The sequence below is a fragment of the Pinus tabuliformis genome, chromosome 4_1 (assembly GCF_031772625.1).
Source record: "Pinus tabuliformis cultivar Carrire ecotype Pingquan chromosome 4_1, CPIR1, whole genome shotgun sequence".
Classification (NCBI taxonomy): domain Eukaryota; kingdom Viridiplantae; phylum Streptophyta; class Pinopsida; order Pinales; family Pinaceae; genus Pinus; species Pinus tabuliformis.
This window is the reverse complement of record NC_142303.1, coordinates 545,472,359-545,489,497: the sequence shown is the minus strand read 5'-3', so window position 1 is coordinate 545,489,497 and position 17,139 is coordinate 545,472,359. Positions and strand designations below refer to the sequence as shown.

General features: G+C 36.1%; 1 protein-coding gene and 1 long non-coding RNA gene across 5 annotated transcripts; one reads left to right on the top strand and one right to left on the bottom strand.

Annotated features, from left to right (window-relative positions):
* Positions 1-8,013: 8,013 nt before the first annotated feature.
* On the bottom strand, positions 8,014-8,767 carry LOC149176994 (uncharacterized). The gene is made up of 2 exons (XR_016258707.1): positions 8,444-8,767; positions 8,014-8,338 (listed from the first exon to the last, which is right to left on the bottom strand). It is a non-coding gene; the product is annotated as an uncharacterized LOC149176994 (long non-coding RNA).
* Positions 8,768-9,718: 951 nt separating this feature from the next.
* LOC149176993 (uncharacterized) lies at positions 9,719-12,755 on the top strand. 4 transcript variants are annotated; one of them, XR_016258706.1, is made up of 4 exons: positions 9,719-10,498; positions 10,634-10,728; positions 11,103-12,038; positions 12,315-12,755. XR_016258706.1 is itself a non-coding variant. In XM_089423255.1 (4 exons), the coding sequence occupies exons 3-4, from the start codon at positions 11,447-11,449 to the stop codon at positions 12,435-12,437; spliced, it is 360 nt and encodes a 119-aa protein (XP_089279381.1). In that variant the 5' UTR covers positions 9,722-10,498; positions 10,584-10,728; positions 11,103-11,446; the 3' UTR covers positions 12,438-12,755. The 4 variants fall into 4 exon arrangements, 1 of the variants encoding a protein (XP_089279381.1); XR_016258705.1 differs by having other exon boundaries at positions 10,584-10,728; positions 11,103-11,245; XR_016258704.1 differs by having other exon boundaries at positions 9,720-10,498; positions 10,584-10,728.
* The last annotated feature ends 4,384 nt before the right edge of the window (positions 12,756-17,139 follow it).

The window sequence follows — 17,139 nt, the reverse complement described above, 5'->3', positions numbered from 1 at the left end:
TTTCCAAGCTTTGATACCATTTAGAAACGACAAGAAATTTTCTACTCTTGCTGAATTCGAATTGATTACAAGAGATACAAATTTCTTCTACAACCCACAGAATAGAAAATCACAAGATAGAAACACATGAAATAAGATGCAACCATCAAAACACAAGGAACACAATGATTTTACAGGGGAACCCAACTGGGGAAAACCCCTCCACTGTGTTTCATTAATCAAATGAGAATGAGAAACTATTACAATATCTTGCTTCAACTCTGAAGCACACCCTACACTGTAAACTTGTTCTCTTGCTGACTAACTATCTTTGGCCAACACTTATCCTATTCAAGCCCCCAGTTTCCTCCTATTTCCTTGTACAATTCCAAGGGAATTGATCACCTTCTTAATTACCAAGCCTGTACACTCAACTAGTATACAGTTGATAATTACAATGTAACTTTTCCTCCACTCTAGCTAGACAATTCAAATTCCATGCATATCTGGGCTATTTTTACTAATTTACTAGTAAACTGAGTTTAGTGAGTTGAGAAAAGTCATAACTACTCAAATTACATTCAAATGACTCAATTAGTGACTATAGCTCAGTTAATTGAGTTCAACTGGAAATAACTGAATTAGATTGCTAAATTATAGTAACCACTACATGCACAACTCTACTCCAAGCCCACAAACTCGAATTTTCTGATCTAACTAAGTGACAAGGCCATGTCACTCAAGCTAACTACAATCCAATTCATCTTGTTGATTTGAAAATTTTAATTTCTCCATTTGACTAAGGCACTAGTCAAACAAATATTTTCTTGCTACATTTCTAACACCATCGAGACAAGAAAAAGTACATCATTGTATGCGTTGATTACTTGGCGAAATGGGTTGAATGAAGGTATTGAAGGAAACAATAAAACGTAAAGTGGTTAAATTCTTAAGGGAAAATATCTTCTACAAGTTTGGTTTTCCAAGAGAATTGATGATTAACTAATGCTCCCAACTCACCTCCAATTTGATTAAATGGATAATGAAGCAACACCACATTCACCATTGGAAGTCCACTCCATACTACCCCCGAGAAAATGGGTCAGTACAAGTCACGAATATGGCATTAGAGAACACTCTTACCAAATTGATTACTCATAGAAAAACATATTGGGAAAAAAGGCTTGTTGAGGTCACTTGGGCCTACATCACTACATGGAAAACCATCACTAATTTCACCCCCTATGAGTTAGTCTATGAGAAGAAGAATTTATTTTCAATTGAATATTAATACAACACACAGAATATGACATCCCAATTTTACATTGATTTGACTAAAGCACAATTTGATAGGATACAACAATTGAATACATTTTATGAGTATATAATGCAAGCCTTGTTACACATTGAGATAGTCCAACTACAAAGAAAAGTTTGGCATGATAAATACATTAAAACTAGAGCCTTTCAAGAGGGTGACTGGGCCTTCTTGTATGACTTCGTGTTCAAGGATTTCAAGTGAAAATTGATGACTAGATGGCTAGGGCCTTACCTGGTGGAAAAGTGCTATGATAACAAATCTACCAAAATTAGGACTATGGATGAGGAACAAATACCACTTCTAGAGAATGGATACCAGTTGGAGATTTACAAGAAGTCCCTCTTGAGAGATAAATTTACACATTCAATAAGGAAACAAATTTTATTCCAATCCACTTAGTCCACATTCAGTCCTTGAATAATAAGAAAATATGAAAAAAGTGAAAAAATAACCTGAAGTGAAAACCTTCTTTGAGGCACTTGCAGAAAAATCACTAGCTAAAAAACTCTATGAGGCAATTGGAAACTCTAAAGTAAAAAAAGAAAAAATAAGAGCTTCACGTGAAACCTCTTCCAAGGCACCTGAAGCGGGCTCACTGGCTTAAAAACTCCATGAGGAAGCCAATAAGTGAAAAATAAATAAATAAAATGAATAAGAGAAATGAATGAAAGGATTGTTTTTGTTTCACATTGATTTATGCGCAGGTCCCACAAGGATAGTGAAAATCAATTCAAACAAACCATCCTACATATCAGTCTAAGTCATTAACTCGATTACTAAAATGGGGGACCCAAACGCAGGGGCTTCACTGGGGTAGCAATACCATACCATGTGCAATCATATTGGGGGATATCTATTGAGGAAAAAATGACATAATACAATGAGCATATAATAGGGGGTAAATGGTTTTTATATTTGAAGGTATAAAAAATGGAGCTCAAAGTAAATGAAAAAATATAAAAGGGTGTAAAAAATGTTAATGAAAATTTGTATACCTACAATATCTAATGAAAGTAGGGATTTTTTAAATTGGGAAGGTGTAAATGCTTCATATTGGTAGGGCATTAAATAATGTCATTTTTAGAGGTATTTTCCAATATGTAGTCAAATTAAGGGTATTTTTTAGTATGCGACAAACACACATGATATTTCAGAAGTTCATTGATTGAAGCCCCCGTGGGCCCAAATGATATCCCTACGCTATCTCCCAGTCAACTTCATCACCCATAGCAATAGTCATCGCATGTCATATCCTTTCAATGTGTTTTCTACAATTTCCCCAAACTGTTATAGGTATGTCCTGTATTGCTATAGGAAATGCTAATTTGAAGAAAAAACTACATATCAAGGAAATTTTTAGCATCCAGTATTAAAAAAGACATCAGGGGAATCCTAGCAACTAGATTTTTCATCATCATGCATCAAAATCTAGTTTTTCCCCTTTTGTTTGCTTCCTTTCACCCTGTAGTAGCCCACTTCCTCCATTTTTTCCATCACAGTCATAACAAGAACCTTATCCATCACCATCACCTCTATTTCCATGCATTATCAAGTCACCCTACCACTTCAAAAGATTTTGTTTAGAGAGAAAGATGGGCCTCTATGCTTGCTACATAAGACTACATAGTCTTGTAGCAAACTGCAAAAACCCTACATGCTTAGGTTTGATATCAACAAAATTTTTCTTGAATAATACCATACACTCCAATAGCTAAACAAATTCATAAAATCACTCCAACTTTTATGAAAGTGTCTTGAGCAGCTACAAGATCCCCTATAGGATGTTATAGGATTAACCATCCACTATAAAGCATGTTGGAGGCACTTGCAAACTAACAAACAAGAATTTCCAGCACCATGAAAGGTAATTTTAAGGTATGAAACCTATAGTGTTCACTCTTTGAATTCATTCAAGCACAGGGAAAAAAGTATTTTGTGCAAAATGAATGATTTAAATAAGCCCAACTTAACTAGCAAAAGTATCGATGAAGTTAGTAGTCAACTCTCCTTTATCTAAAACGTAATTACCACTTATGGGGGAGGAAAATAAGATAAATCATCAATATTTCAAACAGTGTCCATTTTCATTAATGATGACCGACTGAGGTGAAGTATATGAGCAAACATCACAACTCAGTGCTACACACTAAGCCCTCCATCTCCACCACTCAAACACATCATTAAGATCTCAAGTTAAGTCATGAGATAACTCGAGCTCACCATATGTCCTCCCATCAACTTTGTGCAAGAAAAATACCATTAAAAAACCCACCATGAAAGATGCCAACGCTACAGGAAGGAGAGATACAGTTTGTAAAGCTATAAGAAACAGGATGCAAAATGCTATAAGAGACTTAAGGGTTTGCTACAAGAACACAATTTACTGCCAAAATCAATTAGAGAGACCCATGTGCATGTTGTAGAGGTTGGTACTCTAAAAAAGCAACATTGAATTCTTTCCACCACCTTATTTTGAATTTGGCAAGGGTTTGTTGCATGTTTGTTCAAAAATTACCGACTCAGTTTTCAAAAATTCTTTTGTCTGAGTTGTGACATAAGGGAAAGTGGAGGGTCCATTAATTTTTATTCTCCATACATTTATGCTTTGTCTGGTAGTTAAAAATTAGATAAGGATGTGTTTCTTTTACAATTTTAGAAAAAAAATAGAGTACCTTGCTGCCACAGGAAACTTTGTATCCTGTAGCAGCGCAGAGACAATACCTTATTCTACTTATACAGAGAAACTTGGTTGAAAGGACTCGATTACCTAAAATGGGGGTAGTTTTAATAGGAGGGAACCTATTGAAACAAACAAAATCTACCAAAACCCTAAGGTTGTCACCATCCTAGAAAATTGTCAATGGTTGGGATTGTTTGAAAAACTTGTAGGGACTGATGATGAGATAACTATGGAGATTGCAATGAATTTGGGAATTTTTTAGGGTCAAGAATTGGTCACTACAATCACGAGGCTAGTGATCTATATCAATGATGATTCTATTAGCATGCTTACCACTCTCCCTAATGGGATACATTAGAACAAGGAAGAAAGAGAAGAAGTAATTAATGTTAAGAGAGTATTTTTCTTTCCCATTGAACAACTCGATGAAGAAAAAAATGGAATGAGGAGTGAGAGTCTGCCTAGCCCTTAGGATGAGGTAGATTATCACATTCTCAAATATATTTCTTGTGAAGGTAGGTTGAGCATAGTATATACCTATTAATTTAAATTGTTATATCAGTTGAGGTTTCAATATCACTTTCCAATCAATGATCTATTGCGTATTCCATTCTTCCTTCTTTAATCCCTCAAGGAAATCAACCCCAAAGTGAACATAACCAAACACATCTAATTGTCCCATCACAAATTGATCAAGTTAATAGTCTCTGATGCATTAGAGGGCCTACAACATCACATCCCTTGGTTTGATTTTATAGAAATAAACAAAAAAGAATTCTTAGAGGTACATGCAAAACTTAGTAGACCAAAAAAGGGATCAACCAAGAAGAGGAAGGGGAAGGAAATTTCCAACCCTACAAAGAAGAAAAGGGAAAACACCCTAGAAGAAGAGGAAAAGGATATTAAAATAACACTCATCTTGGTTGAGGCATGAGGAAATCAAGGTAGAGGAACTGAAGAAAAAATTAGATGTGGAATTAAGAAAGCCAATGTGGATTAGGCCTGAGCATCCAAGCTCATTCATACGTGATCCTTACAGAAGACCCCAAGATAGTGGACATTTGTAAAAAGAGACAAGTGGAGGCCATCCTCCATTTCAAATACACTTTAAAACTATTAGGAGAGGAGAGCTCATAGGCTTGTCAAATAAGATGGCAAGGGTTTCCCCCTAACATGAAAATAAGTGAATACCACTCTACTGGTCGATTGCAGGAAACACTAGCCAAAACTCCCTTATACAAAAGGATCATCCAAAGACTCAGAGTCTAGTGGATTGAGCTTAGGTTCAATTCACCCTTGCTACTGGGGCTCCAAGAACACCAAGATCAAGAGGAAGAATCGAAGGAATGGAAGTTTATAAAAGAAAATGTAGGATTCCACCCAACAAGTACAAGCACCACTAGCTTGGCTTGGGATATCAAACATGCATCATGGAGATGAATGAATAAGAGTAGACAAGAGAAGAAGAGAAACTTGCTCAGGAGTGAGCAACAATTCCAGTAGGGGGTATGATGGACCTTATAAATAGGTAAATCACAAGGCCCATCAATCCACTCTTGAGCACATCAAAACTATATTAAACCCACCCTTTTCACTTAGTGATACATTTTCCTAGCTTAATGGGTTCTTAGAAGAGTCATTGAGGTTTTTCATATTTTGTGTGCCTTAACATGTTTATCGTGCAATATTTAAAGAGATATTGCACAAATTCAAGAGATCCACCATTAGATATATTCTTGGGACTTGTTCCATACTAAGTAAAGCCTTAACTAAGCTAGATGAGGGGTTTTAATGCCCCTTGTTGTTGTCGTGAGTTTGATTAGGAGAAAGATCCATTTTTCATGGCTTTTGGAGGGAAAAATAGTCCTCCCCTAAAGGAAGTTGCTCCCCACTCATTATACAAATAAGAGCTCAAGTAGCTCAATAGAGATGTAGAGTAGAGTGTGAGAATAGGAGGAAAGAATAAATTTGTATTTCCAGGCAAGTTTTGTAATTCTATAATGTGAAAACAATTTCTCAGTTAATGGAAGTGGTGTTCTATTTCATCGCCTAGTTTGGCTTTCCTCTAAGCGACTCTGAGCATCCTTTGGTTGGGCCCACCCAAGGATCTATAGAGCCCTCCTATAATTCTTGTTAGTATTATGCTTGAATTTGTTTTTGAAACATTTCTGAAAGTTACCTTTTCATAGCGCTCATGCATGGTTAAAAATAAGGTTTTCATGAACAACTCTTTCTCATAAGTTATTTATGCATTTTATTGTAGGAGTAGCACTAATTAATCTCATTTCAAATCTTCTTGTACATTATTTCTCTTGGTGTAGAACATTTATTGTTCAATGTTTTCTTATTTACCATTCATTGTTTTCTTTTATGGTGTAACCAATTTTGTAGCTAGAGGAAACACATAAAGTTTAGTTTTTCTACAGTAAATTTGCAATAGGTTGTCTTGAAGCTTTGATCAAGTTGATTTAATCATTGTATAACATTTCCATATCTTCCTTACCTCTTAAACCTGTATTTTACTTGGTTACATGCTTGTTGGGTTGTCTCTCGTAGCAAAATAGGGACTCCTCTAGCAATATGTAACCAACCCTCCATTCTAATTTGGCTTTGCAATAAATTCACGATTTGAATTCTCTAGCATATTACAACACACCTAGAACACTAGTAACAGAACTTGGAAGTATAGAAAGCTTGTAGATGCTTCTGTTGATTTGCTTCATAGAATTTATTTTTCTGCAAATTAGGGTTTTGAATTCGCATTCTTTCAATTCACGGGGGCTTCATCAAGGGATCAATACCATACCACATGAGTTCATATTGGGGGATATATATTGAGGAAAAAACGACATAATATATTAGGGGATATATAGGGGGTAAAGGGTTTTTATATTGGTAGGTGTAAAAAATGGAGCTCAAAGTTAATGGAAAAATATAAAGGGGTATAAAAAATGTTAATGAAAAAAAGGATAGCTACAATATCTAGTGAAAGTAGGGGGTTTTTTAATTGGGAAGGTGTATTGGGTTCGTATTGGTAAGGGGTTAAATAATGTGATTTTGTGAGGTATTTTCAAATATGTAGCCAAATTAGGGGTATTGTTTATTATGCCACGAATACACATGATATGTCAAAGGTTCATTAAGTGAAGCCCCCATGTTTCAATTTCAGCAGTGTTATTTTCATTTCCTTACAGATAACATAGAAGTGTGCGAGTGTGCTTGAACCATTAATTACAGATAGTATAGAAGTGTGCAAGTGTGCTTCCTTCCATTGCAAGAAGCTTAAGTTTATGTGTCATTTTTCCTTTCAACAACTTTTTTTCTATAATTATATTTTTCATGTAGCATAGATTAGTTAACTTGGTCTTTGTACATCTAACTTTCATTTCAATACTTCTACCTACATAAAAATCAATGAGAGAAAAAGATAGTTCCTCTACACATATCATGCTAGGCCATTTTAATTTGGTACGAACTCTGGGTTGACAATTAAAGTTGAGGTCCTTCAAGGTCACAACATTGTTGTTGCAATAATGAGATCGATTAACAAAGAGAACAATGTTTTGACCTATAAGAGCACTTGTGATTCCTTTTGATACCCTCCATATCATTATAAGAACACTTGTGATTCCTTTTGATACCCTCCATATCATTTTAGTGGTGCCTATGTGAATCCCAACAAGTGTAACGCTAGTGCATACTCAAAGCTCTTCAAGGTAGCGTGCACGGCCACTTACAACTACTCTTACATGAACTTAAAATAAACAACTACTTTTTATACTTTCCTTGTTATTGCTAAGCACCCTTTTACTCAAGTGATTGACTATTTTTATTATTAGGTAGATTTGGTTGGACAAGTATTGACATTGATGTTGATGTGAGTGGGGGTGACCATGGATAATCTATATTAAATATGTGTTAACTGATGTAATTAATTATTTATTGTTTCACAAAGCTCGGTGGTATCTGATTCCAATTAACTGCAAGTGCAAAATTTTCCAATACTACATGCTACTATAATCTCAAAAAATTTCCAAATTTTTTCTTTTCGCTCCGATAAAGAAAATCTCAACTGAAACAAATTAGAATATTACACTCTACAATACCACTCACTTATTGGACAAACAAGCTACATGTTGCGGCCTAACACTCAAGGCGGCGTTACCAGAGGACCAACGTAAGGTAGCTATCTTGCCATTGTTATGAAGCCCAGCTTCAATGTTCGCAGCATAGGTAACCGTGAGTACTATTATATGAACATGGTAAACAGTGTACACAACTAACTTGGAGAAAGTACCGACAATTTAAAGGAAGTTTATCGCCCACGCCTGAATCTTCACTCAGAAAGTAAGGTGTCTCTGCCATTCAAGTTAAAAAAGAAAAAAAAATTATAATTCGTTACAGGTCTCAGAGTACCAATTGGATGCATCCAAGTAAAGAAGCTGACCAATATTTATTCTTACCAGTCTTATCAACCATGGCCATACCAGCCATAGATGCTGCTGCAACATTCATCATCAACATAAACATAACGAGCAGAATCAAAAGGTGCCCGCGATGCCACTCCTGGAGGAACGTTGTCCGAACAACGCCGTAATCGAACATGCCTCGCTTGCTGAGAATTCCGTAACCAAATTAGGCCAATAAAAACCGTTGTAGGGGTCCGGTAGAATGTATTTTTGGGGAACCACAAGATCTCCACGTGAGTGTGGGGATCGGCTAAAGAAACGACCATAAAATTCCCCCGAATCAGCGGCTTGAAACTAAAAACCCAATTAGACATGCCCGAGAAGAAGCTGAAATAGAAACATTATATAGAAGGGAAAGAAACGAAACATGGAAATTACATGGCAGTTCATGGGTAAAATGGAAATTACATGGCAACTGAGAGTTCACGCGGTATTTTACAGATTTGGTTTCTTGCGTTAGAAGCCAATCCATCATGATCTTTATGTCAATTATTACGCGGAAAGGCGTTCTGGGGAGGTTCCTCGCCCATTCCATATACTATTTAAAAAAAGGGCTCCATGTGTAGTCTAAAAAAGACCACCACCTGCTCATGTCAAAAGAGCTAGAAGGATCTATGCGCATGGCCTCTTACTCTTTTGGTGTCCATTGTTCCTCGGGTACAATTCGATCTTTCTACGGAAAAATCTCTGCATATCACTACGAACGTTCCTCCCATGTTCTCATTGTTGCAAGCAAAACCAAGGCAAGATTGGCACGCGACTTCGCTGTGTGCCTTCCGGTTGGATAGGGGAGCAACTTTTTTTTTTTCCAAATTTTGACTGTGCTGTGTGTTTTTTTTGGATGGATTGGATTACATGACTTGTAAAGACTAAATCTCTCCACTCCCCTCTTGTATGTTTTTTTTGATGCATTGAACCACTGGACCATATGACTTGTAAAGACGAAATTTCTCTACCTAATTATTAAACCATATCCCAAAACTTGAATAAGAAAACAAATTGTAAAAGCGGTTTTCTAAGAGCATCTTTATGTCAATAACAAATATTTTATTGTATCAATTAAATTGTGCATAGTTAAAAAAGAGATAAGTAATTGGATTTCTCTTATTGTCTTCTACATAGTCTTTATCTATTAGTTGAACATGAGCATTCCCATCGAAGACAGGTTATCCTTTTATACTCTGCTCAACACTTTCTATTTCATTTTAGTTATATGTTTTTTTAAACAGTGAAAAATTTTATTTAATTTTTTTTATCGAACTAGCAATTAGGATAGTCATTTCTAGTTGCTATGGGCAGCTATGGGCCTATGTAGATCAGTCATCAAAGTTATTTAAGAAAAATTATGTCACTTGGAATAATCGGGAGGGGTAGGCTTTCACTCTTACCAAATGCTTTTGGGTCTTGGGCTGTTAATTGTTCCTTAAATCCTAAGAAGAGAAACTCACCTGAAATGATCCGAGAGTGGTAAGCTTTCATTCCTACCAAATATCTTTGGGTCTTGGGTCATTAACCTATTCCTTAAATATCTTTGATTCTTGGGCAGTTAACCAGTTAACCCATTCCTTAAAAGAATAGTCTAACCCATTCCTTAAATATCTTCGGTTCTTGAGCTGTTAACTCATTCCTTAAAGGAATAGTCTAACCAGGTTGAGAAATAGCCCGGATTCCGTTCTTGCTGGCCCTAATCAGCGTTCCTCCATCCCTCCGACAAACTCCGTTTTTGATTTGACGCTCCATGCCTCCGACAAGCTCCGTTTCTGATTTGACTATCACAATCTGTCAGAATCAAAATCAAATTTTGATGCTCCATCCCTCGACAAGCTCCGTTTCTGATTTGACTATCATAATCCGTCAGAATCAAAATCAAATTTTCAAGCCTTACCCAACATTCCTCCATCCCCTCCGACAAGCTCCGTTTCTGATTTGACTGTCACAATCCGTCAAAATCAAAATCTTACAGACCCGATCAGTCATATTCTCCATACAGCCAGGCGACCCTACTCAGCGCGTTAATGCTCTCCGACCTCCCTGTGCACAGCTTGAACTGTAAGTATGCAACAGAATTGATCGCGTCATTGTCTTTCAAACTTAATCGTTTGAATTCTGAATCTCTAAATCTAGACGTGCCCAGCCACTTGGAGGGCTCAGGGCACAGAATAAATGTTTTTAAAATCATCGTAGGTACCTGCAAAAGCAAAATGTAAGAGGAGAGACGGCCCACACAAATATTGCTGGAAGACCCACCATTTGTCCTTCACTGTTTCAATATCTTCTGGGTAAGTAGGGTTCTGTTGAATCTGTTCGTTTTCTGAAAACCTTTTTTTGTTGAGTCTAGCCATTGCATTATTTGTTTTAAATGCTCAAATAGGTTTATGGGCGAAATCGCACGTCAGTGCGTGTATTGCAGTGTGAAAATCCTCTGCATCAGTAGTTTTTTCCTTTGCATTGACTCATCTAGCTTTCTTTTCATTGGTTTCAACTTTCAAGTATCAAGTTTGATGGGTTTTATGTGGGTTTCTAATTTTAAGTATTTTTGTTGCTGAAATCAGGTATTTGACTGATCTATGTTTCTTTTCATCGGTTTCAAGCTTCTATTTAGATGAGTTTTATGTGGGTTTCTAATTTTAGATATTTTTGTTGCTGAAATCAGGTATTGGCTCTAAAAAGGTTCATCGAATTTGTTGAACTTTCCTCTTAAGTTGACGATATGAGTCGCAATGTATTCTATGGAGTTTGTGATTTGATTAGTCTTCGAGCTGCAATCTACGCCCTTTTGGGCTCCTGAGATTTCATGTAGGTTTCTTATTGGAATTCTTCATATATATGATTGAAGGAGGCTAGAAAATAAAATTTATATATCCAAGGACTGGTTTTTAGGAGGTTGACATTGCTGGGTCATGGTCAGATTCCTGATAGGTGTTTGTGAGAAAAAAACCACCTTTGCAATGACTGACAACATGGATATCGATGATGATTCTTTGAGAGGGATTATGGATGTGTTGCCCTGATGCAGTAGTGCAGCACATGCTCTCATTTGTCAAGAATGCAGAGATGTGGCCATGTGTTGCTGTGTTAGTAAAAAATGGAGAGAGGCAATTTGCCAAGAATGCCAGAAATGTGGCCATGTGTTACTGTGTTAGTAAAAATTGGAGAGAGGCCATGAGCAACATTTGCAGCCTTTATTTTTCGATAAGTGTTTGTGACGAGAGATCGACTGTGTCAGATGTTGTTGTAAGTCGCATTGGATTTTTAACATCTGCATTAGGGCTAATTGTTTATTGCCATTTTTCTGGGAATAGCTTACGAGCTTGGTTGTCACACATGCAGTTCATTGAAGCACTTGGAACTTTGACTATATAATCTTGTAGTAAAAGGTCCTGTACCTAATTTTCCCACTAAGCTTGATTACATTTGTTCCTTGCCTCATCTTGAAAGCCTCAAGTTACGGGGTGTTCATCTATCACAACTGATTGCTCTGTGAACTTAACTGCTTCCAAACCTCAATCCTTTGAAGCACAAGGAGCTGCTTGGATTCGTATAAAGGGAATTCACTCCCTAAGGCGGCTTTCATTAGTAAACAATGCAGGTTTACAGATTATGTTTTAAGATGCTCTTACATATTTGCTTTTGGTTCTTCTGTTTCATTTCGTTTTCGTTTAAATGCATATTTTTATTTTGATTTCTCACTTATTTTGCTTTTGTAAGCTAAAGATTTGAGTTTTATAGATGTTAATCAGGCAAAGCAAGTAAAATCCATGTAGCCTCAGCGTACTGTCATTAGTCTAATCTCGATATGTGAAATAAGCCACTACATGTTTTCAACTTCACATAAATCTTAAATAGCTTGTTATGATTTATTCAGGTTAATGTTGAAGTACTGGTAACACAAGGAGAGAGGGCAAGTTGCAACTACCATTGTCCGGCTCACCAAGAAATTAGAAGCATCTCTGTTGGTGTTGGGGCAAACAAGGCCTTCATTGCTTGAGAGCTATGTTCAAATATTATTACGCCAATCCTTGCAGAGTTAGAAGAACATGCTGATACATTGCAATAATGGTGCAGGATTTTTGGAAGAAAGAAAGGAGGATTAGTACAATACTGTATTGATAATGCTGAGTGTCTGACACTAACTGTCAGAAAGCAGAGCAAGAGAACTGGTGGGTATGTAATTAACAGCCGCAAGCAAAGAAACTTTTGGCTTTTGGCTTGAAATGTTAGGCAATGGAACATCACACATTTCACCAGTGTAAATTGTATACATTTTTTGTCTGGTTGAGCAGTGTAAAAATATAGTTGTTTCACACGGAAATCTTCAGGTTGTTTGTGTGTTCAATGACTGATGAAGTTCTCAATTTTTGCATCTATATATGAGAAAGCTTCAGTATTGCCACAACATAAAGAAAAAAATTGTGAAATGAAATGGAAGTGTTACTAGTGTAAATTGTATACAATCTTTCACTGGTTGAGTAGTGTAAAAATATAGTTGTTTCACACAGAAACCTTTAGGTTGTTCTCGTGTTCAATGTCTGATGAAATTCTCAATTTTTACATCCATATATGAGAAAGGTTCAATATTGCCACAACGTGAAGAACAGAAATGTGAAATGAAATGGTAGTGCTCGTATCTTATTAAACCTGAGGGGATTTTTTTCGGTTTAATTTTTGGAAAATAGCTAAAATGATATTAGTAAGGTGCAAATGATTTCTGTTCTAACCTAAATATGAATGCTGAAGAACACAACGTTCACCTAATGAAATGAAAAGAAAACAGATTAAGATCAACAGATTTCAGTGTCTTCAATCCCAGTAGTTTAAGATGGGCCCAATTTCATAGGTGCAATTGATTTTTAGTATTTTATCATTTATGATAGAGAAAACTATCAAATTGAGATGACATTATTTGTTTAAAATCCTGAATTGTATCAAACTTCAAAACAGTTTAATGGTTTAATTTTCTTTTGTAATTACTAATTATATATTATTTGGTGGATTAAATGTGGCACCTGCATACTAACTTTTTCCCACAATTGGTGAAGTACATTGGGTCATTTCTTAACGCTGTTACATATTGCAATTTAATACATAATACTAAGGTAGTATGAGATTGGGATGCTTATAATCAGGCTTTGCTGTCCCAATTAATTTGAAAGGGTTTCACAACCTGACTTGTGCCTCCCATTAGATTTACCAGCACCGCCCCATAATCTCTACCCAACCATATTATTTCATATTAACATGTCATGTCTACTTCAAAAGACCATGGGCACATATTTCTCAAAGAATTCTAGGTCACAGCATTCCAAACACTGAAACTATTCTTTGTATAGTGGAGTTGTTCCCATGCAACCTGCATAATCAGTGGCAAAATTGAATAATGGGCGATTAAATCTCAAGTACGAAGATTGGCTAAGAAGAAACTAGGTACAAACATTTGAAATTTAAATGAAACAAGCAGAAACATTCAAAAAGAACATTCAAAAAGGTATATTTAAGCAAATAGATGGCAAGGCAAGTACATAGTCAAATTTAAAAGGTTTGATTACCACTGACCAGCACCCTTTTGGGTAAACTACAAATGCAGTACCTTTTTTGGTATCACATTACCCCATTTTCATGGCACCAAATGATAATTTTCTATTTCAGTGAGTGCGTACACAGAATTTCAAATTGAAGGATAAATGTTTTCACTAAATTCAAGAAACTGACAAGACAATTACTGTCAGAGAACTACAACCCTTCAGGCTACCTTAAGCACTAAATCAATTGAATGTATGCTCGTTACCGTGCTTTTGCCTTCTGTGCAATTAGTAGCATGCCTTCCACAATCATTCACCAATAGAGCTTATGCCCCCGACAAAAATACTAAGTAAACACTCGCACAATCCATTATCAGTTCAATCCACTTTTGCAGTCAGGTTTAATAAGACCAGTGCCAACATAGTTAAAACTTAAATTCCTTGTTTCAACTTGAACATTTTCTCTGACAGATTCTGCAGTTGTCTTTAAACTATTTCAGAGAAGAAACAATTTTGTTTATATATATATATAAACAAATGCAATTCCAAGGAAAAGTGAGCATGCATCTCCCATAATGTATGTGTCGTTTTCTTGAAAACAACAGTCAATACCGCCATGTTTCATGATTTAACTATTCATAAAAATGCACATCACAGATTCACAACACATGATTAATGAATAATGTTATATTGGAAGAATAAATATTAAAGGTTCAATGTGTGTCACACGGGAAAAAATTGATGGACAATTTCCAGAAAGAATCGAATTCGAATTTGAGAGAAATTCAGCCAAATTTCATAAACCTTTGCGAAATTTTCAACAAGAAATTTAGGCACTGAGAGCAGCCATAACCCTAAAGAATGGAGAGGAATAAATCTCACATGATTGTCATTAATATACATTTGGGTAATCAAAAGCCAATGAAAATCAATAAACATTTGATAATAATCATTGAAATGACCCATTTTCGAGCTTTTACTAGCCCCAAAATCAAAGCCATTTGTGTCATAAGTCAATAAATGCATGAATGAATACAAATGGGTGCACTCTCTGGTCAGGACTGCGGTTTCATCTTTTTAAGTTCATTCCATCAAAGAGGCCCAATCTTTTATCTACACTCACAATTACAGCTGCAAATTGATCCACATGCAATCAGCAGCAACAGAAATGACCACACTGCATTCTTGGTTAATCCAAAACATCTATCTTCATATTTTGGAACTCAGGAATTTCTTGTTTAGCTTTAGCTTGAAAACATGTTTCATCCGTGTCAAAGGATATATGTGTAAATCATGGCATACAATTAAGGAGAGCATTTTAAGCTTTTACCAGCCAGAACAATGAATGTCATATGGATTAAAATTGTTATACGAGTCATGTATAAATGGATGGAGGTTCATATCAGGACTATCATTTTAAGGCCATTTCATCAAAGGACAATCTCTAATAATACAATCAAAGCGCAGTTGCACAATTGCACAATATGAAGGAACAACAACATCTCTTAGCAAAGGTATTGCTTTCTTGGTTTAACCCACAAGATCTATCTTAATATATTGGGAAGTAGGAATTCCTTAGTATTAGCTTGAAAACGCGCTTCAACAGAGACAAATAATAAATATAGAAAAGTGATAACTTATTCTAGTAGTACAAACCGTCTCTTGGTATTTTAAATTAACTTTTCAAAAAGCACGAAGTAAATTGCAGGTTCATATATACCGAATGCCTAGGTGTTATCAATGAAAGGTACAATCTTAACGGGTTTCTAGCTCATTTTCTAGAAGTGAAACGTAGTTCTTTCAAGGTAGATTGACTATTTATAACACCTCAATCAGAAAACTGCAACAAACAGGGAACATATTCTTTTTGAAGTCTAGAAATCAAAATCAGTTATAAGTGCTCCATTGAGTAGAATACTCAATGCAAAACCCAATGCTTAAATTGTTGATCAGTTATCTTCATTGACATAATTTCAAATTAAACCTGTTAGCACTCTAGGAAACTCTCCTGGGTTGTAGCTCGGAAATGCCTGGTAACATATAAATCTTCAATACCGTTCTCAGAACTATTGGAATGTATGATGGTTTGGATCAAGTCAGATGACTGTTTCAACTCTGTTTTTTACTCAAGACATGCATGAACAGCCTCAGCTTGACAAGGCTTTAGACCACTAATGCTCAATAGTTTATAGATTCAATGAATAGGTGGAAAATCCTGACTGTAGCAACAGATACATACATAAACACATATGAATGGCTAGCTACAAAAAGTAAATAAAGCTTGCAAATCTAATTTATCAACGCAGAGATAAGATGACAATTATCTGGCATTAGACACAGAAGAAAACATGAATAACCTATTCAAGTGCAAGCTTAGAACAGAGGAGAAGATGGCGATTGAAAATGTAACAGCAAAAGAAGCTTGTATTACTGGAATGAAGATGAGACGCTGGGAGGAACAAAGTATCCACAGTCTCCAAAAGTTGAACCTCTATTTCTTCTAATTTTAAGCCATTTATAGGCTTTTTACAATGCTCTCGAGCTCTTTGAGGCTCGAGATGTCTTAATCTATCCCCTCTATTTTCTTAACTACTTGATGCCATAAACAAATATGAGCTCAGAGGTCTCTTTTTCTAACAACACAGTAACCAAATTTTGGTAATTTTTCCGCGCTGTCAGGTGGCTCGCTCGTGCCAACGACATTCCATAACCATTTCTGTTGGTTCGGCTACATCATGTCGTTGTTTTTCCTCTTTTTGGCTTTCTATCTCCCGGTCTCTGTCCGCTTGAATCCCTCTTCTAGCATTAAATAATTATTGCATAACGCCTTAAGGGGAGGTGGCCACCTATTCTGCAACAGATGAGTGCATCGGGCCTTTGAAATCCCTGAAATGGCCGCTTTCTGTTAACACAAAGAAATACATTCAAACTGTGAAAATACGCCAAAAACATTGTTCATCCAGACTTCAAATGTCCTCAAATCTGGTTTATTCTCCTATCGGGTCCGCCTGTGAGTCACTATCGCATGTCGCAAATGGCCTATCCCTTTGTATTTTAGAAATATATTGAAACTCTAAAAATCCCATAAAAATGGCTTTGGACGGATTTGAAATGACATACAATAGCCTTACGAAACCCTTTTGGGTCCGGTTTATCGCATCGACGCTTTAT